The sequence below is a fragment of the Ostrinia nubilalis genome, chromosome 5, assembly GCF_963855985.1.
Source record: "Ostrinia nubilalis chromosome 5, ilOstNubi1.1, whole genome shotgun sequence".
Lineage (NCBI taxonomy): Eukaryota > Metazoa > Arthropoda > Insecta > Lepidoptera > Crambidae > Ostrinia > Ostrinia nubilalis.
Genome location: NC_087092.1, coordinates 10,162,850 through 10,188,600, shown reverse-complemented (window position 1 = coordinate 10,188,600; position 25,751 = coordinate 10,162,850). Strand labels below are relative to the sequence as shown.

Here is a 25,751-nt window from a genome sequence, read left to right as displayed (position 1 = left end):
GTTTTTCACTAAGTACCTGAATTAAATTAAATTTACAATTCTTTCAATATAAGGTTTATAGCCTTTCTAAATTGAGGCAGTGACATATTGAATAAATCTACATCGGAGAAGCTGTTGTCGTATAGTTCCATTATGCGACGCAAAGGTGCACGTTTACCTGCATTTGTTTTGCACATATCATGAAAAAACAAACGATGGACGTATGTGTTTCGTATTCTTAGTGACCGACTTGGTACGCGAAAGCGTATACAATTAACAAATTGAGAACAGTCAAAGAAGTTATGACAAATTTTGTATAGAAAAATACAATCAAGTAGTGATCGCCTTTTGCTTAGTGTAGTTAAAGAATATTTATGCAAGAGGTTATCATAAGAGGACCTAGAATGGTGACATCTGTAGTTTACAGAGCGTAGATATTTACTTTGAATCGATTCTAGCAAATCACGGTACTTTTGATAAAAAGGATTCCAAACCTGTGTGGCATATTCGACTTGAGGTCTAATAAGTGATTTATAAAGCAGTAGATAGGTGCCAGATTTTTTGAATGGCCTACAAGTTCTCATGACAAAACCATAAAGTTGAAAGGCCTTGTTTATAATAATATGGTCAATGTGGATGTCAAAATGAAGCTTAAAGTCAAAAAACACGCCAAGATCTTTAATAAGTGAAACGTTTTCAAGAGGGGTATTACAAAGAGAATATGTGAATCTAATTATATTACTTTTTTTAGTGAAGGTGATGAATTTACATTTAGGCAGGCTAAGAATTAGTTTATTTTCTTGACAATAGGAAGTTAAACGATCCAAATCATCTTGAAGTAGAACACAGTCATTAAATGTTTTTATACTACGGAAAATTTTAAGGTCATCAGCATAGAGCAAGAAATGTGAATTTTTAAAACATGTCGTTATGTCATTAATAAAGATTAAAAACAGAAGAGGACCCATAATTGAGCCTTGCGGCACACCGGATGACACATTTATTTCATCGGATGAGAATCCATTAATGACCACCCTTTGTGTCCTGTTTGTGACGTAGGATGAAAACCATCGCAATAAGTTTCCGCGTATACCGTTGTAAGCGATTTTTCGAAGGAGAATTACGTGATCCACCTTATCGAAGGCCTTGCAAAAATCTGTATAGATTGAGTCAATTTGAGTGCGCCTCTCCATATTTTCAAATAAAAAGTTAGCATATAACACAAGATTACTTACAGTCGAGCGGTTTTTGACAAATCCATGTTGTTCAGGGATAATGGAGTTATGTAAGCTTGGATAGACACAGTTATGGACTAACCTTTCCAATACCTTCGATAAGGTGGACAGAAGCGAGATCGGGCGGTAGTTAGAAATAACATTTTTTGATCCTCCCTTGAAGACAGGGGTAATATTTGCTGCCTTCCACACCAGTGGTACGTGTCCTTCGCATAAACTACGGTTGAAAATATGAAAGAGAGGAATGCTAATGGAGTCTGCAGTATGCTTAAAAAAGAACGGCGGAAGACCATCAGGTCCTGAACCCTTAGCTACGTCCAATGATTTAAGTGTTCTAATTATAGTGTCTAATGAAAAGGAAATATCACTTAGAATGACGTCATTAGTAGTAATACATGGCAAGGAATCCAGGTCCACCGATGCTGCATCACTGTCCACATACACGGATCCAAAATATTTTGAGAACATGTTGCATATATCCTGCGGGTTGTTGGACTGCCAATCATTACATGTCATATTATCAGGAATGCCATTCTTATCCTTACGTGTTTTCACAAATGACCAAAAGAATCTCAAATCCCTATGCATACCAGTTTCGATTGAACTAATATAAGTATTATAACAGTTTTTGCATAGTGATTTAAATCTCCTACGATAAACTGCAAAAGTCTCATAATCCGACTTGTTACCGTACTTTTTCCATCTGATCCACGCTTTTTCTTTGTTTTTAAAAACATGGATAAGAGGGCGTGAAAACCAAATTGGAAATTCTTTTGATTTAGTAGGTCGTAATGGCACATGTTTTCGAATAATTTTATTTATCTCCTCGTAAAATAGGTATACGTCAGATTCCAATGAAAGCCCGTGCAGTATGTTTTTCCAATCAATAGAATTTATTTCATTATTAATATCCTCATAATTAGCCTCAATAAATTTATACTTAGGTTCTGCACAGCGAATCATTGGTTTTTGTGGAAAGTCTAAAAATATGTGTGCTATAAAGGGTGGGTGGTAATTATCTATTTGAACCAGGGGAGACAGTGGCAGCTCACAGTTACAAGTATCAGTGTTACTTATAAAAAGGTCAAGAATACGATCTACGCTATTCTTATATATATTTTATTGTTTGGCATTCAATAATGATAAGAAATTAGAAAGTAGACGGTAGGTAGGTGCAAGAGATTGAATATCTCGCATAATAGCATACTTATCATTAAAAACCCATTCCACGTGTGGTAGGTTAAAGTCCCCAGAAATAAAAAAATCATTCACCGCACAAGAGGTCAATTCATAATTCAACGCATTAAATAATAATTCATATGTGTTCACGTTTTGATTTGGTGGAATGTAAACGCCACAAACTACACTACACTCATGGTGTGCAGATGCTTCGAATCTCAAGAATACATAATCAATATTAGACGGTACATTGCAACATAAGTCACCCTGAGACATTGGTGGCGGCCTGATTACGCAACGAACGGCACTTAAACCACGTCGCACCGCCACCAATACACCACCCCCGTCCAATTTACCACATGCCTCCCGGTCTCTGTCACACCTATATACCAAATAACGGGAATCTACCAGCTCACAATCGGCAATATTAGGTATTAACCACGTTTCAGTCAATATTATTATATCAAAACACTCTGCGAGAATATTATTGTATAAAGTATTAAGTTTGGTACGTAAACCCCTGCAGTTTTGATAATAAACTGTAAATTTGCTATCCATTTTCATTAAAAAACAAATAAGTAATTGTTACCAAGCTGATAAAAAAAATTTAAAGGCGATAGTTTTTTACTTAGTATGTCAATGAAGTGACAATTATTACAATTTAAATAATACATTACCATCGAATCGGCAAATGAATGTTTTATCATACACATCATCATTGTACTCGTAGTATTACACTCACAAATTATCACAAAGCGTCGCATATAACCATATAAACAGTAAATAAGACTATTAATATTATGATATTTTTTAAATAGTTTCCGAATGCAGGTAGCAAACATTACTGCGCCGGGATACACGGCACGTAAGTATCCAAGCGAGGACACAGAGTAATGCACGCTTGAGAACGCGCACTGCCAACAATCACAAATAGTAAACATTATGCTTATAATCTCACAATCACGTACAGAAAGTTGACAAATATCAGCTTCTCCGATAAAACCGCTCAGAACCAAACCAAACAAAAAATAAATATGAAAATCTAGACTATGTTTCAGCAACATCAAGTGGTTTAATTTTAAGTATATCTTTTTCAGAACGTATAGTAAACGCAGGAGAAGTGTCCTTTGCACGAACAAAGATGTTTCCATGTTTGACCCAGATGAATCTCCATCCATGCTGTCTGACTGCATCTCTTGCTCGACGAAATAACTTTTTGTTATTTAACGTTAGATGCTCGTTGATGTAGATCTTATGAGACGTTCCCTCTATTTTGAGTTGTTCAGAAGTAATATTTTTCTTCAGGCGTGCTGCCGATATAAAGTTGTCACGCGATATTTGACTTGAGAATCTAATAATTATATTCTTCGGTCGTGAGCTGGTCGGATTCATTTGTTGTACTCGATGAACTGCGACAATGTCTTGTGAAGTCACTGGCTGTTTTATAATACTGGCTATATTATGTACTACATTTAGCAAGTTCTCGCCACGCCTTTCCGGAACATTACTGATTTCGGCATTACAACTTCTCGATATTTGTTCCATGTAATCCAGCCTTGCCTGTAGCTCACCAATTTCCTTATGATCTGTCTCTGATGATATAGTACTTGTCTTTTTCTCCAGCTCGCTCAATCGATGGTCAACATCCTCAACTTTCCTTTTCAACTCATCAAATATGTCACTCATAACTCCTATTGAGGTCTTGACATCCTCAGTATCCTTTACCAGTTTGGAGATCTTTTCGTCCTGTCGTGAAAAGTAACCCTCCATCATGCTGAGAATTTTATTTTGGAAAGATTGAAGTTCATTCCTGAAGTCTGGATCTATGGTACTTGAGGTTGTTTTACGAAGTGTCACAAATGATGGAGGTGGCACCGTATCATGGTTTTCGTCCACGCTCATGTCACCAGATCTGAGCGGACCCTCACTATCGTCTGACTGATCCTTTTGGCAGAAGGTGATGTTAAGGTTGTCCATGGTAGCAACAGCACGCAGTCGCCTCTATACTAGTTATTACTCTGTGCCAAATACACAAGTCGCTAAAGCGCTGCGTCGTCGTTCTGCCGCGAAGCCGACCGGTTCGAATACACGCACACTGAGAGACAACTCGTACGCGGGAAGCGCTTGCACGCAGGCGATGCGGATAACGACGCGCGCGCGAATGAATTATGGGGGGTTAGTCCCCCCCCCTCCTCATAATCCCACCCCCGGCATCTAATGGCTTGTGTAAATATTTTCACATACTTATCGTTACAAAATTAAATAACAAATCAAAATTTTATGGGTACGAAGGGGGGGGGGGGGGTAAGTCCCCCACATTTCTAATGGTTAAATAAATATTTTCAAATATCGCTATAAATAACAATTCAAAATTTTATGGGTACAAGGGGGGGGGGGGGGTGTGAAGTTCCCCCCCCCCTACATTTCTAATGGTTAAATAAATATTTTCACATATTGTTAGAATTAACAAATCTAAATATTATACGTAGGTACGTACCTAGCTAGACTTACATTATTTCTTATGAATATTTCAGGTTAAGTAATATCGTCAATTTCACATAATTATTTTATTCTAAATTTATATTATTGTTTTTAAATTTATTAAACCCTTAATCATTGTTAAAATATCCTAACTGGATGCATAAAACCTTGTCCCGAAATAGGGGACATGAGTTCACGAACTTAGAAACAGAGAAAAATTTTGTCACGAAACAGGATCCAAACAAGAGGTCCCCAGAACAATTAATATAAAAAAAAGTTCAAACTATATAACTATAAATTATGTATTAACTTACTGTCAAAAGACCAAAGTTTAGCATACAAAAGCTTTCATACTGATATCATGCTTGGTTATTTTTAAATAAAATGTTAAAGTCGTAAGAGCCTTAATATACCGAAGTAGGGGGCACTTACCTTAGTAGGCCTGAGGCATTTGTGCGGGCCACGATGCAGGGGACATCTTTTAAAACTTAGGTGTTTGCCCGGGCCCATCCTTCGCAGGGCCGCTCTCAGTACTCCTCTAATCAGCGGAGCAGCCCATAACCCACTAAGGCGGGATGATAATAGATACCTACAATGAACTTACAAGTTTGGACGGAACCTTCGAGGCGCGAGTTCCACTCGCACTTGGCCGTTTTTAGTTTTTTAAACTGTTTCTTTTCTTAAGTGGTTATTATTTTATAATTAAATTTTGAAATAAAACAAATGAAATGTTATGAAAAGGAGTAGGTATAGCAGAAAAACATATTTCATTTTCATTTCATTTTCAAAAAAGTAGCGATGTCTGAAGAAACTTTGTCTGGATAATTTTTGTATGTTATACCATTTTCTTTCCTAAACTTCGCATTTTTGTTGAATTTCAATTATGTTATTTATTATACCTACTTAACTATAGCCTGACCAGGAACATAAAAACCCTGGCATAGAGGCGCGTCAATTGCATTTGATAGTGCAACACTGAGTACAGTCGTACCTGTGTTAAATTAATAGGCTAACTTTATGTATCAGGATTCAGGATTACGGGCTAATTTGATATTTTCATAAATTAACGAAAAAATATTATTATAGGTAACCTGATTTAAATAAATTAAATGAAACCATCAATCGAGCTAGTAGATTTATTTTATTATCCATCAATAATCAAATTCAGAAATTGAATATTCAACTGCAATGTCTGCTCATGAACGCTTCAAACTCGGTACTTCTTTCCCAATCCCATAAAATTCAACGTGACAAAATTTTTAAAATAGGTAGTTGAAACAAACCACAGCTAATTTTCATAGTGGACTGTACTATACGATAAACATGTGAAACATGTCAGTCAATTTGACAACCTTTGTCGGAAACATTATTCAATGAAAATATTGTCCGAACCCTTAGTATTTCTCTTCGACAAATACTTTAACACATTGTGAACCACTTTTCTTTCACGACTATAAAAATATTTTAGCAATTTAATTCATAAAACCAATTGCGCACATTTAAAATAAAGTTTGTTTACACTTTGACAGCAATAGACTGACATGCAAGGTGACATGTCAATGAAGTTTTCAGTTACTGTTGCCATTAAAAGAAATTAGTACCATTAGTTTTCCGCAACATGGCGAGGGTTTTTATGTTCCTGTGGGTCTAGACAAAGTGCCATTATAATCGCAAACCAGTCGAAAAGTGGTCGAAAAGTCCCTTTTTTGTATGGAATTTGACGGATTCGATTTTCGATTCGATCAAAAAGTGCGTTTTGTCTAGGGGGGCTGGTCAGACTATACATGTGATAAATCATTGGAAGAAGAGAAGCTAGAAATGTTTTAGGGTCATTGGTAAACCTTTAACAACTTTAATTTTTAAATCAAATTCTAAGTAGTTGAGTTTTTTTTGTCGTAATCAATTTTGATAATATTTCGGAAAAAATATTTTATGTAAAAACAAAAATCCTACTAATATTATAAATGCGAAAGTTTGGATGTCTGGATGTTTGTTACTCTTTCACGCAAAAACTGCTGAGCGGATTTTGATGAAACTTTACAGTACGGTATTATTGTTTAGAACCCAGAATAACATATAGGCTATAATATGACGATCTGTAATAAACTAAATTTCACGCAGGTGAAGCCGCGGACAAAAGGTAGTCATTTATAAAAAATTAAGCTCACTTAGGGCACAACAGTTGTGTTACTTAGGGTCAAATGGCCAAATTCGTATTCTTTTATTGACCTTTTGAATGTAAAGCAAAACGCGCTCGACGCGCTGGATACTGGAGACGTGGCTTACCCCTTTACCAAACATCCAGCCCCCCTAGACAAAACGCACTTTTTGATCGAATCGAAAATCGAATCCGTCAAATTCCATACAAAAAAGGGGCTTTTCGACCACTTTTCGACTGGTTTGCGATTATAATGGCACTTTGTCTAGACCCACTGTACCAATTATTTATTCTGTGCCTGTACTTACCTCTAGCACGCCCTCTAGCATAGAAGTTATTTTATTTAAAATAATAATTTTGAAGACTAAACAAATTAAATGTTACATTAAATTTAAACTATAATAATTTATATTATTTAACAGAAAAAGATTTTTGTGTATTTGTATCGATAAAGTATTTTCGCATATGAGATATTATAATCGATTGTCGTGGTGATATTCAATTTAATTGTTTAATCAATTGCCCTGACATATGACATCACTATAACTGTCAAATTTCTGCATTCATTTCATTCAGTCAGTTCGAGACGAAACAATACATTCTTGCAAAATAATAATTGTTTTCGTTTCGGTATTATTGTTTACCTTCGTGTACAGCGAAGTGCACGTATGAAGAATTTACGTAACTTTCTGCTATTGTGGTTTTCAACGTTCAAACATCGATTTGAAATACACTAATCAAAGATATGATTAAATTTTGGAAGAGCGCAGGTAACGTCTCGATAGCACAATCATAATAACGTAATATCTACTCGCTTCGTTGCTTGCAATCAAGTTTTCCTTGTATAATTTTAATGTGAATTTTCATTATCATCACTTTTTAGCGAAAGGAAAATCCGGATGTCCAGTACGACCACCCGAACCAAGTACAAGTTCTAATATTGATAATAGGACTCTTTTGGACACGGAACTCGATGATGTCGAAGGTATGAACGTATGACTAAATTCTTTAAATAACATTAAAATTACTATATCTATTCTCAAACTACTACTTTATTGGTTTATCTCTTTCAGATGAGTTGCAATTTGAAAAAAAAACTAAATTATATTTAAGCCTGCATGACATACTCATTGAAAAAAAAGCTCTCAAATATTTTGTAAAGTTTATGGACACTGTAGAGAAACCAATGCTCATAAAATGTTGGTTAGAAATAGAAAGTTTTCAAAGAATACTTTCAACTAGTAATAGTAATGATAAAGTTGAAAGTCATTCAAAAATAAGTCGAGCTAAAAGTTTTGACTTCAATTGTAAATGTCATGCACATAATGAAAAATCTGATTATTTGTCATCTCAGAAGAATTTATGGAGGGAGAAAATAAATGAAAAGTTTCATAGCACAAGTGAATCCAGAAAATATGGAAATTCCAGTTCATGTTTGAATTTGTCAGATTATGCAGACTCGACAAATGCTTGTAGAGAGTGTTGCATGCAAGACGGTGCCAATGTGACAGAGTTGGCCATAAACTTGTTCAAAAACTACATTGCATTGGAAGCACCATATCAGCTGGACCTGCCTGATAGTTTGAGAAAGATGGTGATTTCTAATATATGCCAACCTGAAGGTCTCATAAAACCAGATTGTTTCAAGCCAGTTCAAGATGTATTATTCAACCAAATTGAAAACTATTTTAAGGAATTCCAAAATAGTCCATTCAACACAAAAGCCCAAATAGATATTCTGACAAGTGGTTCTATTAGTCTCAAAGATATTTTATACCATGACACATTGCTATTCTATTTTACTGAATACTTGGAACAAGAGACTTGTAGGCACCTATTGGAGTTTTTAATGGCTGTCATGCACTTCCGAGATAACTTAAGGAATGGAAACACTCCAGATGCTGATCAAGCTCAAGCAGATGCAATTGTTCTCTATGATAAATATTTTTCTTTGCAAGCAACTAATCCCATCGGCTTTCCCACATATATTAGGTTGAAAATAGAAAATGACATATGCATAGAAGGAGGACCTCAGTATACGTGTTTTGATTTGCCATATAAAATTGTATTCAAGACTCTTTCACGCTATGTCACTACTTTTCTGGAGTCTGAACTGTACTATAAACTTTTGTCAGAAATGATACACTCTGTTGATCAATCATGGTCTCATAATAGATCCCAATCAGATTGTAGCAGTGAATTTAGTATAAGTACTCAAAACACTCTTCTTGCTATGGGAGATCCTGTCTTCCGGAAAAAGAAACGCAATCACTCTGTACCTGATATGACAATTGATTCAAATCAGCTTTATAATGCTGATTCCTTATGGCAAAGAAAGAGACAAGATGGTTTAAGTCTGGGAAGAGTGAATAGCTTGGGCAGATTTGAATCTAAATTTGAACCTGATCCAGATAAAAAAGATAGGTCAGTTTTGAAGAAAATGGTAAGCCGTTTTGTGCCAACCACCACATCCAAAGTCGAAGAAGAAATGGCCTGGCAAATAGCCCATATGATTGTTAAGGATGTCACTGATTTAACCTTGGCCCCACCGGAGAATGATCAAGATGAAGTGTGAGCATGTGATAGTTAGTTGATATGTATATTTTAAGTTGTAAAGATCTGAAATTTATATAAAATGTTACTAATGACTTTCCAGAAAATAAAATATTTTAATGTAAACAAAATACAAAACCTGCATTTTTCTAAAAAAAATTTCATTATTTAACACGTTTTTGCATCAGGGGTTAAAAAATCATAACATTAAGATTGTAAGTAAATTAATGGTAATAATTTATTGAATAAAACGAATCAGTAAAATTTATAAATGCAATATATTTTGTATAAAAAAAGTCATCAAAAACATCAATACCATAAAAAATGTGCATAACAACAATAAATCAACTTAAACTCAGGTGTATAAAATTAAATCACAATACGCATTACAATGGCATTTACCGCGTAATCCCTCGGCCACACACTGTAACATTCGAGCAACAGCAGAGCGAAGCCCTTGCGATTAACTCAGTCCTTGCTTAGGTACATACACATCGCAATACCGCGAATCTTTTGGGGTGTTAAATGTGTGTGGCCTAGGGGTATAATGCACAATTCGTATACAATGCTATTTCGTAGTAAACTGTCCTTAATTCTAATACTTTAAAAATACATCTCATAAATAAGTTTTCAAAGTGTATAACATGCTCTAACTGGACGATATAGCATAGGTATAAGATATTATGATAAGATACATATTTGTGTCTTCTATGACTTGTTTCTATTGTATGTCTTTCAATCGGATTTTATTTTTCAAGTATCACAGACTGACTAATTTATTATTTTTCGCTGTTTCTTAGGTGCTCGTTTCTTATAGTGTGACGCACTATAAAAGTTAATCTGGCCTTTGATACAAACCTTTTAAAATTTTAGGCGACAATACCCACATACTTAGATTAATTAATATAAGCCTACATATAAATATCGATTTTACAAAGTAGCATAATTATTTATGCTGGGAGGAATTGGCGTCATATGCAATCGAGGTGGTTCGGACCCGAGAAGAGGTGATTGTTCATCATAAAAATTAAACTCTTTCCCAGAGTCTTTCAATAAGTTGGATTCTAGACTTCGACTGTGAAAACTCCATTTTCGGTAAACCAGAGCATTCAGTAGTGCTTGCATGGGGTTCAATAATGCCTGAAAATACAAAAAATATTAATAAATAAGGGCTGACCAGATCCTCTGGACTTTACCCTACAATTTGTTTTAGTTTGTAACTTTAACATTATCTTATTAATGTTATGCTGAAACCAGTTATGTTTGTCTATTAGACGAATACTGAGTACATCTTTAATATTGTGGTTTTAAAGATAAATCCCCCCTATTTATTAGAATCAACGACGATTTAATAGCGTTATAACAAGTCCGTCATTATAAAGTTTTTTGCTTATAAATCCAAAATATAATGACTTTCTCAATCATAGTGGTTCGTTCGTTCGTTCGTTTCAGCCAAATGACGTCCACTGCTGGACAAAGGCCTCCTCCAAGGTTTTCCACAATGCACGGTCCTGCGCTGCCCGCATTCAGGCTCTTCCCGCTCTCTCTTCTCTTCATAGTGGTAAAAGGTACCTAATGAAATTTAAATAATTTATTGAATATTTCAAAATAACCACTTACCATAATATACCATATGACAATAATAACTTTGACTGGCATATTAAACCACATTGTCCACAATAATATACCGTTAATAAGATTGGGTAGCCAACATACATAGAACACTACATTTATAAATAGGAACTTCACTCGTAAAGTATCAACTACCCTTCTTTCTTTGCTTGTGAACTGAAATGAAAGTAAAGTTATACAACAATCTGTAAGCAGAAAATTTTAGTGATATTTAAGCTAATTAAATATAATTTGTAGAAAATTATTACCTGAGCCAATGGTAAAGATACTGCCATCTCCACATTCTTACTTGACAACATATACATAACTGGGTTAACTATCATTACTATAGATATTGGAACATAAGTGGCACAGTAATTAGGCAATATTTTGTATAGTGCACTTGTAACAGAAGTCAAATTATGGCACCTGAAAAAAAAAAAACAAACTAATCTCAACTTCAAAATGTTCTATAAATTATTATTAATCAAAGTTTTTTTTACTGTAAATCGATAGCGTCCAACTACCTCAACACCATGATAGATGCTATTGGTGTTAGTTTGCACAGCAATTCATCATTATATATTTTAATCTTCTAAAATATAATTTTATAAATGGATTTACTTACGTAGCATTAGGAATATAGAGAATAGACAATCCTATGCTTGTTGTTGCAGCTGGTATGCCCCATGCCAACGAGTGATACAGAGTAGGATGTGAATCACGACCTTTTATTATGAGCCAAGTGTCTACAGCATAGAATAATGTCCAGAACCAAGTAGCAGTGTAGAAGTATTGTGTCCAGGCCTATAAAAGACACCATACCATTATTTCTGATAAAAACTTAACACAGACATTATCTTTGAGGAACTTACAGAAATTATGCTGCAAAATAGAACACTAACGTCATCATCAGGCATAGGCATGATATTTTTAAACCTTAACCAGAGAGAGGAACGAACCAAGACACCTGAAATTCAATTAACAATTTGCTTAGATTCAACACACTGACTGATAAAATTACAATAAATGTAGTTAGATTCCTTTTATCTTATGCACTGGTAACAAAAACACTTAGAACTTAAAAAGCTTGGGTGTGACTGCAAAAAGTAAGAGTAATTTTACATAAGTTATAGGAGTGTCTATCCCAGCACCAGGAGGATTAAAACACACTACACAACATTCAATATTAAAAATCACATTACCAAAAGAGGCCAGTAAATCTGCTATGGCTAACCAAATAATAGTCCGTCTCCCTCTTGTAGAACCTGTAGAGCGCTGCAAACCTTTATGAATAAGGGTCGGTATCACCTGAAATAAAAAAATATTTAATTAATACATTGTTTTATAAAAACTACAAAAGAAGCTTCATTTAATGATTTAAAAGTTGAACACATTTCATATAAACTGAGAAAGATGACTAACTAAGTTTGGAAATTCCATAAAGTATGATTTAATAAAAGTCAGATTTACCTGGTACATAGCTCCTAACATACCAACAGCAGATGATACTAAACATACAGTATTGTAGGAATCAGTATTAAATTCACTCATGATTTTCACAGCTAGGTCTTCTTTGTTGCCGGTATGATGGCAGCAGAATGTTTGTATCGTAGGGTCGGACATGATGTATGATTATAAAATAACTGTTAATTAAGTTCTAATAAAAAATAACTTCAACATTTTAAAAAATTAACTTGTTTTTTTTTTTTTTTTTTTTTTCTTCTTTCTGGCTCTCGCGGATTGCGTTTAGCCACGACAGGGTTCTTGATCTTGAGTTTTGCGTTTGCGTATGTTTTGCGTTTGGTTTTGCGGACATTGCGTTTGGACAGGGTGGGATTAGGTTAAAAGGTAGGGAAACGAATTATTAAAAATTACGGAAGGAAACGGAACAAAAGGATTATTTGATAGGATCATTGTTTATAGCGGAAAGGATAACAAAAGCAAGTATTTACATATTAAAAAATAAAATATATACACTATTTACAACTTAATATTATTATGAGTAATATATGCAGCTAGAATATTATAGATATTATAGGTGTACCAGAATCTCATGGCAAACAAAAATATTGGAAAAGTGTGTTTTTCATATGGCAATTGTCTATGGTTTAATTGTCACCTGTCAAAGAAAATTATGAAATCTGTCAGTCGCTGCAAAAATTTTGTAATCTCTTCTTGACTATTTGTTATTTTTGTGAAAAAGTCGAAAAAGCTCAAGTAAGTCATATTGTTTTCAATGTGAATTGTAAAATAAGGCATAATTCAAAGTCAATCTTTGATTCTAAACGCGCCGTCGAGTTGACAGTGAGTTGGACTGAAATGTTTGATACATTTAGCTTATTACCCAACTGCGTCAGAAGGAGGGTTATGTTTTTTTATTAAGGTAGGGCAAAAAAAGAATGAGACATGTATAGGCTCCTTAAGAGCATTTGACGATTTGCAAGAACTAATTTAATTAGTCTAAACAAATAAAGATAATTTTGATTTTGATTTGATTTTATTCTTACTTAATAGCTGCTTTATCGATGTTTTCAGGTATATCTCACAAATTGGTGCAGAGGAATGGTCAAAATGTTATGACCATGTAAAGAAAATTGAAAAAGATTTCATCAAGCAAGATTGAATAATGGAGAAGTTTATAATTTTTTTTCTTTTAAATAAACTTGAAATAAATATAAGTAAAACTGATAATCATTGTGAAAGAATCATGAAAATATCTCTACAAATAAATAAGTTACAGGGCCCTAAAGTTGCGCATAACTATTCACGCCGTTTTGATCGGTGTTTTCACGCACGACAGTCATTCGGGGTACAAACAGTAAATCACCCCTGATCCAGTGCTGTTGACAGATCCATATTTTTTTAAATCTATTTCTATTTTTTTAAGTCACTCAAGATTCTTTCTTAGTAAAATTTTGTAACCTTTTTTTAAATATCTCAGACCTGGCCATTTATACAAAAAGAACGGCACCGCCTGTTTCAATTCCACGCTAAAATAAGTATGTAGGTAATTTAAATAATTAATTTCCCAGACATTTCTAGATCGATTTAAAAAAAAACTTCACCGTCTTTTTAGTTTTGGTATATATTTTAATCCCATTCAGAGAAATATAGTTTTTTTAACATCAGGAAACTTCTCCATTGAAATGTTGGAAGAACAATTTATTTATTTACAACACCTCTTTATCTTGATCATCTATTGAAGAACAAGAAATGCAAGTGGAGTTCTTAGAATCATTTTCTAGTTCTGAATGAAGTGATAAGTTAAAAGTATGGTGCATAATAAAATTAGTTACTTTATGTAATATAGGTACGATTTATTTATAACAACATTCTTCATACTCATACCTACCTAAAATGTATATTCGTACTTCATGTTCATTAATATTAAAGTCATAAAAGTAAAAAATTAAATAGTATCAAGATCGTTTATTCCAATTTCCCCAGTATTGCTCTCAACAAAGTTTATTTTCCCTATTTGCCATGAGATTCTGGTACACCTATACAATCATTAGAATTTAAGAGGCAAGTGATAGAGGTAGGAAAAGGAACATGGATGGATAAAAGTGAGCTAATAAAAGAGGAACGGTCATAAAGGCAACAATTAAAAAATATGTGGTTCATATCTCCCACATCAGACCCACAGGAACACATATCACTGTCTATAACATGAATTTTGGCCAAGTGTGCTGGAGTGCACAAATGTCCAAGTCTCATTCTTGTCAAAGTAGTAGTAACCCTTTTTGAAAGATTCATTTTAGCAAACCATGGCTTAAAAGGAATAGATGGTTGAATAAGCTTATAATGCTTCCCCTTAGATTGACTAGTCACTTCCCAATTCTCCTCCCAGGCAGACCTGAGATAAGTTTTGGGAAGGGCTGCTGTTAAATCATGGCAATAATTAGTATAAGGATAAATATCTCCACATTCAATCGCTTCATTGGCTAGTTTATCGGCTTTATCGTTTCCTGTAATGTTACTATGACTAGGAATCCACGCAAAATGTATTGAATAACCGTTTAAATGACATTTATATAATAATTGTCTGCATTCCATGATAACAGGATAATTGGTATTACTCTTAAACGGAAATTTTAATAATGCTTGCAAAGCACTTTTAGAATCGGAAAAAATAATAGTTTTGTCTAATTTCATAAGAAGCGCATACTCTAAGGATTTAAATATTCCAAAACATTCCCCTGTAAAAACAGACGACTCAGGAGGAAGTTTAACTTGTTGTAAAATTCGGTATTGTTGATGGAATACGCCAACTCCAACGTGACCCGTTGGTGAGTGTTTAGATGCATCGCAGTAAAGATGATGCCAATCATGCCAGTTCTCATCTAATATCTGTCTAAATTTAATATCAGCATTGTGGTCATCCTTGTTTACGTCTAAATTAAGATGTACTGTCGGAGCAAGAATCAGAGACTCAAAACTAACAGAAAAAAGCGGAAGGAAGCACGATCTGTGTACAGGGGCTTGAATGGATATAAATTTGCGATAACTTATAACTAAGCAAGGTGGAGATTTGCGAGACCAATAAGAAGAAGTATCAACTAAACCGGATAATCTGTTAAGTTTACTGTATATTGGATGATTTGATTGTTGAAGAACGCGAAATAGATATTTGTCGCATAAATATTGGCGACGTAATCTCAACGGTGGCTCAACACATTCCGTTTGGAGGGCATTGATCGGACTCGATTTCATAGCACCAGCCACAATCCGAAGTGCTTTAGATTGGATTGCATCCAATTTATTTAAACCGACTAAATTACATGGTTCTAGGAAAAAACTACCGTAGTCTAATACACTTCTTATGATTGCATTGTACAATAGTCTTAGTGAGGCTGGATGGGCACCCCACCAGACTCCAGAAACGCATCTTAAAATATTAAGTAACTTTTCACATTTAGCAACTATATTATAACAGTGTGGGACGGCAGTTAGTTTTGCGTCTAGCGTTACACCTAAAAATTTAGCGTCATTTTTAACTGGGATGTCTCTACCATCATAACGAACGGATATCGTTGGAGGCACTCTCATTCGAGTGAATAATATTACAGAGCTTTTAGGAACCGAAATACTGAGTCCATTTTCATCCAACCAGCTTTTGAGTACAAGTAAACTATTTGTCAGGGAATTAGTTAAGTTCTGAACGGAGGAACCTGAGACATACAAAAGTAGGTCATCAGCATACTGTAGTATATTGACTTGATTATTTAATGCTGAATCTAAATCATATGTATACAAGTTAAACAACAGGGGACTTAAGACGGATCCTTGTGGCAAACCTTTCCAAACAAACCTTTTGCAGAAGTGATCATCATGAAATACACTGATATACCGTTCTGAGAGGATATTAATGACAAAATTAACTAACATAGATGGAATTCTAAGACGATGAAGTTTATTAATAAGTAAATTAATTAGGACGTTGTCGTATGCAGCTTTAATATCTAAGAAGGCCGCTAAAAGCGACTCATTAGATGAGAATGCCAGACGAATGTCAGTAGTAAAAATTCCTATACTGTCCATAGTCCCTCTACCCTTTCTAAAACCATATTGATTGATACTTAACAACCCTGCGCTTTCAACATACCACTCTAAGCGGTTCTTAACAAGATGTTCAGCCAATTTAAAAATTACTTAAGAAAGTGCAATCGGTCTGTATGAATTAGCGTCAGATCTTAATTTACCAGGTTTTAAAATTGGAATTATTTCTTGCGATTTCCATGTGGCCGGGATATTACCATTTAACATTATAGAATTTATCAGTGTTAAATAATAAGAAAGACTAAAATCACTAAGATGAGAGAAGAAGGAGTACGGAATTCCATCTTCGCCGGGGGATGAATCTTTGACATAAGACAAAATTCCTTTTAGTTCGCAAAGAGTAAAAGGCTCATTTAAAGAATTACTTTCAAGAGAGTTGTTCAAAGAGTGGTTTGTAAGTGCGATACTTAACGGAGCAGAAGGAGGAGCTAATTTATCTAAAAATTGATCAATAATACAATCATCCATGTTATAAGGCTGAGGTTCATTAAAGATAGACCTATATCTACGGATATTAGACCAAATGACTGATGGGGAAACATCAGGAGATATTGAAGAACAGAAGGACTGCCAGCCTTCCCACTTTTTTTTCTTAAGCAATTTCCGAGTGGCAGTCATTACTTCCGTCAAATAGTCAAAATTCTCAACGGTAGATTCGGCCCTGTAGCGCCTTTCTGCCTCTTTCCTATTTTTGACAGCTGTCAAACAGTCTTGGTCCCACCAGGGAGGGGAAGGGATTTTGTTTGTGTTGGGATTTTTAATAACAAACCAAAGAGCATAAAAGAGTAAGAGACGGCACTCCATAGATATTTTTTGAGCTCACGCACACATATGCATTTTAGAGAACGACCCGCAAATCTTTACCAACCGCACAAACTGCAGGCAGAGCTACCAACATAATGCCTTATTTTCTGACAGTATTAGTGACGTTCGTAATAACTTATCGATTATCGATACTTTGCTAGGGTTGTAATTGCATATCGATATCTAGTATAGGAACCTTCAATATTTTAATGATTACTATTTTTATTTTATACTATGTGTAAGTAAAACGAAGTTTTGTAACGTAAATTATTTATTTCGAAATAAAATAGGTATATTACAATAAGTATTGAACATGACATAGCATTTGTAGGCATGAGGAATTATTGAATATTATAACAAAGTACAGAAATGATAATTTTGTAAACTTTTATTTTCACAACTTTTTCTAAGAAAAAATAGGATTTTTATTTATAAACATCTTTAATTTTCTTATCAGCTGATCGAACCTCAGCCTCAAGATTACTTTTCAATGCTTTGTTGCTGTGCTTTTTTACTTTTGTCAGCAAAATTGTTTTCACTTTTTATGAAGCTGTCATTAATGATTTTACAACTTTTTCTTAGAAAAAGGTAACTTAATATTTTAAACATCTTATCATAAATTTCTTTATTATGTTGTTGACATTTAAACCAACTAAAATTACAATTTGTACTCAACATTAAGAAAATGAATTTTCCAACATTTTCCATATATATCTGGTCGGCAATATGGTCATGATAAAATTGTTTAGCTTCATTTACGGTGGTACATAATTGAATTGTTGGATAAACGAGACTTTTTTTATCATGCCACCATTCGCGAAGAGATATATATGCATACAAATCATTGTCAACAGGAGTTTTCACGCTCAAACACTCTTCACAAATTAAACAAGAACTGTTCTGTAATAGTTTGGCAGCTAAATACCCGCTTACATATACTACTGGTTGGTTTTCAAGGCTACACAAATTTTCAATGGGCTGTTCTAAGTTTTCAGGGTCCGGGATAGACAACACAGGATAAAATTCAGTGTCTGTGGAATCTTGAACATTAATTTTTATTTCTGTTGTTTTTAAATTAGTTTTTAAAATGTCTTTATATTCCAGCATATGTTTATTGTTGTCTGCTTCACAATTAGCACTTCTGCTATGAGGCACTTTCAGCCCAGTAACCATGCTTGTTTTAAGCGCTGCAGTAAAGTGCGTGATAGTGGGATTTCTATTGGTTACACTGTGTTGCCTAATGATTCCAAATAAGTTTTCCAGAGAGTCTTGGTTAAACTGTCTAAGGTTCATATATTTAAACCCTTCATTCTTTAACTTTTCCCAAATATCGTTTAAGGATTTGATAGATAATTTGATATCCCTTTACGCATTTAACATTTTTTAGTATCGTGTTTTCTGCTGTTATAAATTTTATGGTTTTTAACTTATCAGTATAAAAGGTCCAAGACTCAATGTGATTACTTGATGTGGAAACATTTTCCCGGATCCCTTTCTTTACGTCATTTAAAGATGATGGACCATTTGTACAATCAAATAGTTTATCTAACTGTTCAATCACAAATGCTGTATCATTGCAATCAGAAACTTCTTTCCATGCCATCATTTTTAAAATAGCTGCCACGGTATTACTCAAAGCATGCGCAGCATACTTCACCCTCATCTTAGTTTTGAATGTTGGATTTACAATGGTACTATTCAGTTTTTTTAAATTTAAAAAATTTCTGTTGTGTTCTTCTGCAACTACCAAATGCCTCCATTGTGCAATTTTTCCATCGAAAGACATATTTCCACTTTTAAAGAAATTGTTTCGTAATGATTTGAACAAGTGAGGGATGTCATAGATTATAAAAATTTTGTCATTATTTACAGAGAAAAAGTTGCTATCTATGCCTTGTCCACAGTTTCTTTTTAACATGTTAAGAGCTCCTATATTTGTAGATCCCTGATCACAAACTGTTGTTAGAACCACAAATCCGATTTCTTTTAATTTTTTGATGATGTCCGATATAATTTTTGCCAGTTTTGCTGTTGATATTGTGCCTTCCACAAAATAGTGCGCAATATATTGTTTGTATTTATGTTTAGCACCCTGTATCATAAACACTAACGCATGGTCTGCAATTTTCTTTTCTCGTCCCATGTTCTCGCCCTCTCCATAATCCACGTAGCCATCCACTTTATCAGCAATTTCGTTATAAATTATCCGTTTCTTTAACGCCATCTCGTCAAATATTAACGAGCAATATTTATTTTCCTTTGGCATACTTGATGCTTTTGCCTCTAACATATCAATTATATTTTTATTTATACCAGGCTCCATTGGTATATTTTTTAAAATCCTTTGGAGCGTTTTAGTGCTTGGTAGCGTAAACAGCTTTTGCATATAGCGGTATGCTTTAGGGGACCGTTTAAATATAGCCAAAGCATATATTTTGTTGGCTAAAGTCCACCTTTTCCTTGTGACTTTTTTTTGTTATTCTGCACTACATCCTTTACTAACGATGTCAGCACTTCCGAATCTAACTTGTCTAAATTCACTCTTGACTTCGCTATATTCCTTATTGTTTTTTTTTGCATTTTGTAACTGTCGCCAAAGCCTCTTCTCTTTAATTGTAAATGTTGATGAAGTGTCTGTAATAAAAACATTTCCATTAGTAAAAAAACAACATTAAAGCAAATTGAATTGAATATTGGTTAATTAATCAGCAATTTTACTTAGTTTTTTAAATTAGGTATGTTTTATCTTACCTTTCATTTCAATGTTTTTCTTAGGTCTTTTATAACTGTGGACTAATATTTCTGCCTGTGCATCTTGATGGCAAATGTTTTTATCATCTGAAATATTATAAATATGCAAATTAGTTTAAAATTTATTTTGTTGTTTTATGAAACATATTATTTCCAAATCAATCAATCATTATCAAGTTTTAAAAAAATGCAAAGACAGGATAATGATAGCTCTTCTCATAAAATATGAAGCGTGGGCCCACCTTCAATAACAATGACAATATTAAATTAAAGGCATTTAGAGGTTTTAATGTTCTGTATTCTGGATGCGGTCTGCAGGTATGTCAAGACAATCTGTAAGTGGTCGTGATAAGGCAATCAGTCACGTGTGCTTTGCGTTCTTTGTTCGTATCCGCACGGTCAAATCGCATTAATATAAAATGTACAGAAACCTAGAATGTTGTACATATAAGTTCATTTTGACCTGACTGCAGACTGCAGAACGCATCCAGGGTGGCATTCTTTAGTTTGAGGGAAGGCATATTTTAGAAGGTAAATAATTAGTTTGTACACTTACCATGAGTAATGGGTTTATAGGTCATATGTTCTGGTGCATTGGAAGTAGAAGGAAGAGGTTCAAAAGTTGTTTTCGCAGAAATACTAGAATCTGGTATATCCACAGCTCCCAAACATGTTGAATTTAGTTGTTTGGTTGTAGTTGTAAGGGGAACTGAAAGCAGATAATGAAATGTGAATTGGGTAATAAAATGTCATGTTCTTACCCAACTTTAGGGTACAATCAGTCTAGTACATGTCTTGCTCACATTAAAAATTACTAGCTTATAAATATTATTAAACTAGCTGACCTGGCTAATTAATGTAGATTGCCTAAAATTTTTCAAATTGGTCCGGTACTTTTTTTTAAGGATTTGTATTACACAAATTACTAAAGTCCCTCTAACTCAACACCTCATTCTAAGCTAAATTGTGTTACGAGTGGGTTTACTACAATATTCAAGCTGTGGGGTTCTAACCCGCACTTTAGGCTATCTTGGCTTCGAGTTACGGAGCCGATCAAATACAAACAAACAATTAAATATTTCCTTTTTATATTATTAGTATAATTTTAGATAAACATACCTCGTTCAACTGGATTTGACTTCTTTGGAATGCAATATGAATGATCATAAAGAACTGTAACAAAGTATAGATATAATTAATAATTGAAATTATATATTATTTATTGATAAGCATACAACACATTCATGTTTGTGGTTACAAAGAAAGAACCTTGTTAAATTGCATTCGGTTGGTTTGTTTTGGAAACCAAAGAAAATTAATTAAGACATCTAAATAATTCAGAAAAATTGATAGATAGTAAATTAAATTTTAAAAAAATAATTGAAGTCATCATCATACCTGTCTTGAGGTTTTCTTTATTGGAGTCTTTTACATGAAGAGGAAACTCTGTCAAAACTTCATCTGGCAAGATGGGATTGCTCAATTCCAGTGTTGGAATAGCTGAGTTCTTCAGCCGAGTTCCTTTGGCATTGAAGGATTCAGGAGTGAAGTGCCCACCACAAACAAACTTAAGTTGGTGTAACTTTTCAATAGGTACATATGCTAAGTCTTCTATGCCAGCATTTTTAACCCACATTCGACAACTGAAATAAGAAATACCTATTAGAAAAGAAAAAGAATAACAAACTGAAATTTATTCATCAACTAATTTCTTTTAGTATTGTTATGCAATTCATTTACAGAGTACGAAACAAAATACTGAAATTAAAAATTGGTTATGGTTATTTACTGTATGATTAAAAATATTAATCCCAGCCTTTAAGTTTACACAATCAGTAAAATTATCTTGTAATAAATGAGTGTTATTAGAAACTTACCGGTCAGAATCCAGAGGAAACCTACTCAAAAGTAAGGGTGATCCACCACGACTTCGCCTCTTATTACAAATAACGCACTTCTTGTTGTTTCTACTCTCCATTATCAGTAGAAGCCTAAAATGAAATAGGTATTAGTTAAACAAAGCCTATAATTTCTCTCCAACCAGTGTCAATGCCCTGGTTCATGCATTTACCAGTTTTGAAAGTACATTTACATTTTCATCACATAGGGTTGTTTTTAATGAAAAATAGATTTGTAATAGATCTAATATTTCAAGTAAGTAGATAACATACCCATTAAACAGAAAAGTAAATAAGAGTTTAAACTTCTGTAGAAGTTGAAACACAGCTTATTTAAAAGAGTCTCTATCTCACAAAAAACATAACACTGAACAGCAAACTTTATCACGCCCGATACGGAGGAACTTAATCAACTCAACGTAAACGACAGAAAAGTTTATTTACAGTAATATTGCACCAAATCTGAGAAAATAACTTCACACGAATCAATTCGCCGGTTAAAAACTCAAACTCAATTGACAGACATTTTTTTTCATTTGTCAAACTAACAATACTACCAACATAAGGACACTAAACAATTATTTTTAGTATGGTGGTATTGATCCGCGGGTTCCCCTGCTATAGTGAAATCAATCCAAAATGCACTTTATTGCTTAAAGGATAAGGTTGTATATCAATTGCTACATATAGAGACTAGTCTTTGTATGAGAAGTGTCTACCCACTGTAACAAACATTCTATCAGCTGTTTTAATTAACAATTGAGAAATTGCTTCCGCGCACTCTGAATGATTACTACCATTAACAGCAGGTAATGAAGGGATCTGGCGTTGAACTTCTTGTTGGAATGCATACCAATTTACATCATCTAACCTGTACTTCATACGAGGTGGGCGCCTTTCGTATGATTTACCTACTTCATTAGGAAAAGTTATAACAATGGGAAAAGGATCACTTCCGTATGACGAGCTTAGCGTTGCCCAAGTTAAAGAAGAAGCTATGTCAGGTGTAGAAAATGATAGATCTGGTATACTAATACCTTCGTTAGGTGAAGTTCGTCGCGTAGGCTCACCAGTATTTAATAAACATAAATTTAAACTGTCTAATAATTCTAGCATTCTAGAACCATAAAAATTTGAATTAGAGCTGCCCCAGGATTGATGCTGGGCATTGAGATCTCCCATGATTAATGCTGGCTTTGGAATATTATCTAGTATACTTTCAACTTCGTCAAATATTGCTGATGATGGATGAGGAATATAAAGGGACACAAATGAAATATTACTTATACTAACTGCTATAATTGAGAAGTCACTATTATGCTGAGGAATGGGTATATGGGTAAAGGAAATAGATCTTTTAACAAGGATAGCTACACCACCGTAGCCATCACTTCTGTCTTCTCTTATACATGAGAAGCCAGGTATTCTAAAATGAACATGAGGTTGTAGCCATGTCTCTTGAAGAGACACAGCAAAAGGTTTAAACTTATTTATGATAAACAAAAGATCACTTTTCTTACTACTAATGCTGCGGCAGTTCCACTGCAGCACTAGAGTGCTTAAGTCCATTTTGTGAATTATTTTCCTGTGTACTATTGTTAGATATGGCAACGTTGGGCGGTAAAGACACTAAATTTGACTTAGATAGTGAAGTTATTAAAGCAATGATTAGGTCTTTAATAGGCATGTTAAAAAGAGAATCGGGTTCATTATTATTTAAGGCACATCCATTTTCAGGTTGAGGAGCATTATAGTCTTTCACTAACTCATTATGGGCTACTCGGTCATAGCCCTTTCCATGTTTAGGTGGGACTCTGGGTTTTAAGTAGACTGTTTTATTATAAGATCTGTTGCCATTATTAGGTAAGTTAGAGTTATACCCAATTGATGGGGTTGGAGGGGGAGAAGACATTAGGATGCTAGCATATGACTTACTAATGGGAGGATGTAACTTTAAGGCTTCACCATATGATAGACAATTTTTAGCCATAGATTCCTTAATTCCCTTTTGTCTATCAAATTCAGGACATTTTTTGTCTGTAGCACAGTGAGGACCTGAGCAAAGACAGCAAACACTTTCTTCAATAGTACAACTATCTCCTGAATGTCCCTGACCACATCTAAAGCACCTGGGGGTAGATCGGCACTGGGTTTTGACATGACCGTATCTACAACAATTGAAGCATTGGATTGTTGGATATATATACAAATTCACAGGTAACGAGTTATAACATAGAAACACACGTTTTGGTAAAACCTGGCCATCAAAGGTCAGGACAACTGTCTCAGTAGGGACAAATTCAGTTTTTCCATTGCTTGTCATTTTCCTTTTAAACCGCCTGACCTTTAAAATATCACCACAACCTATGGGAGTTGATATGCTAGTTTTGACCTCATCATCAGTCCAATCAGTTGGTACTCCTCTAACCACCCCCATACGGGTCACATTAGCCGCTGGAATAAATGCTTTGTATTGATATTTTTTTAGTAATGAACTTGAAACGAAACTGTTTGCATCCTCAAAATTTGAGAATGAAATTACAATGCGGTTTCTACCAATTTTTTTCAAACTGCCATTAACTATATTTTTAAAATTGTTCTTTTTCAAGAATTGGCCAAATGAAATCGGGTGAATGTTAGATTGACGCTCATTTGATGGGTCTTGATCTTTAAGTACATGGATTATGTAAGGGGCTGCATCAGAAGCTTCGTAGCGAGATCTGCCTACAAAAGTCGGTACACGAGAATTTGGGCTTTCAGTGGAGTTCATTGCAGTAGGTTCCGACATGGGAGAGTTTGGAACTAGAAAGTTATCAGGCGGATTAATGAAAATATTGGGCTGATTACCTTCATTGTCACATAAACAACTATTAACTTCATTCGATGAATTTAGATTTGACCTATGATGTTTCCTCTTTTTGTTGCAATGTTTACAATATTTGCGGTTTATGGAACGTTTCCGAGTAGAGTTAGATTGACCAGCATCCGAACAATCAGTGTCTCTTTGAGATCCTTCAGTTTCAGAGCATTGTGAGACGGTAACAAAGTTAGATACCTGGGGGACGCCGGTCCCGCCAGGATCGTCGGACTCATCCATGCAACTTTTATAAAAGTGAAAAACTTACCAATAAACAGGAATTTTAGCACTACTTATATTAAATATATACAAATAATTAATATACACACTATTTTACAATTGATCCTATACAATACACTATTTAAATAATTAAAATATCAAAAGAGCAAAAAAAAGACGACCGAACAAACCGACGTTTCCCGCGCTTTTTTCAATTAACTTGTTTCTAAAGAGAAACGCAAAAAAAACCCCAAACTTAACTAAAACCAAACCAATAGGGTATTTTGGCCGAAAATAGAATTTATTAGAATATTGTAAGCGAAATGACGATCGCGATGGCAAACGCCGAAAACTTTAGCATGTTTTCGGCAAGGACACGTTTGCTAACTTTTATTGTCATTATCCATACATTTTTAGCAGCAGTCCACTTACAGCTAAAAGAACGCCATTTTTCTTATTAGCGC

General features: G+C 34.3%; 4 protein-coding genes across 5 annotated transcripts; 1 reads left to right on the top strand and 3 right to left on the bottom strand.

Moving 5' to 3' along the window:
* Positions 1 to 3,440: 3,440 nt before the first annotated feature.
* On the bottom strand, positions 3,441 to 4,370 carry LOC135072136 (uncharacterized). The gene has a single exon (XM_063966088.1). The coding sequence runs from the start codon at positions 4,368 to 4,370 to the stop codon at positions 3,441 to 3,443; it is 930 nt and encodes a 309-aa protein (XP_063822158.1).
* Positions 4,371 to 7,588: 3,218 nt separating this feature from the next.
* LOC135071907 (A-kinase anchor protein 10, mitochondrial) lies at positions 7,589 to 9,723 on the top strand. Its single transcript, XM_063965770.1, has 3 exons — positions 7,589 to 7,802; positions 7,916 to 8,017; positions 8,106 to 9,723. Exons 1-3 carry the CDS (start codon positions 7,778 to 7,780, stop codon positions 9,605 to 9,607), a joined length of 1,629 nt encoding a protein of 542 aa, XP_063821840.1. The 5' UTR covers positions 7,589 to 7,777; the 3' UTR covers positions 9,608 to 9,723.
* A 121-nt stretch (positions 9,724 to 9,844) lies between these two features.
* Positions 9,845 to 25,706, bottom strand: LOC135071912 (G-protein coupled receptor 143-like). The gene is made up of 8 exons (XM_063965778.1): positions 25,514 to 25,706; positions 12,670 to 12,899; positions 12,402 to 12,507; positions 12,072 to 12,166; positions 11,825 to 12,003; positions 11,466 to 11,625; positions 11,206 to 11,373; positions 9,845 to 10,725 (listed from the first exon to the last, which is right to left on the bottom strand). Exons 2-8 carry the CDS (start codon positions 12,820 to 12,822, stop codon positions 10,516 to 10,518), a joined length of 1,071 nt encoding a protein of 356 aa, XP_063821848.1. The 5' UTR covers positions 12,823 to 12,899; positions 25,514 to 25,706; the 3' UTR covers positions 9,845 to 10,515.
* Positions 20,031 to 22,887, bottom strand: LOC135071913 (THAP domain-containing protein 5-like). 2 transcript variants are annotated; one of them, XM_063965780.1, is made up of 6 exons: positions 22,191 to 22,887; positions 21,712 to 21,956; positions 21,433 to 21,486; positions 20,870 to 21,022; positions 20,314 to 20,400; positions 20,031 to 20,196 (listed from the first exon to the last, which is right to left on the bottom strand). In XM_063965780.1, the coding sequence occupies exons 1-6, from the start codon at positions 22,289 to 22,291 to the stop codon at positions 20,039 to 20,041; spliced, it is 798 nt and encodes a 265-aa protein (XP_063821850.1). In that variant the 5' UTR covers positions 22,292 to 22,887; the 3' UTR covers positions 20,031 to 20,038. The 2 variants fall into 2 exon arrangements, with proteins under 2 accessions (XP_063821850.1, XP_063821851.1); XM_063965781.1 differs by lacking the exon at positions 20,870 to 21,022 and having other exon boundaries at positions 22,191 to 22,885.
* Positions 25,707 to 25,751: the final 45 nt, after the last annotated feature.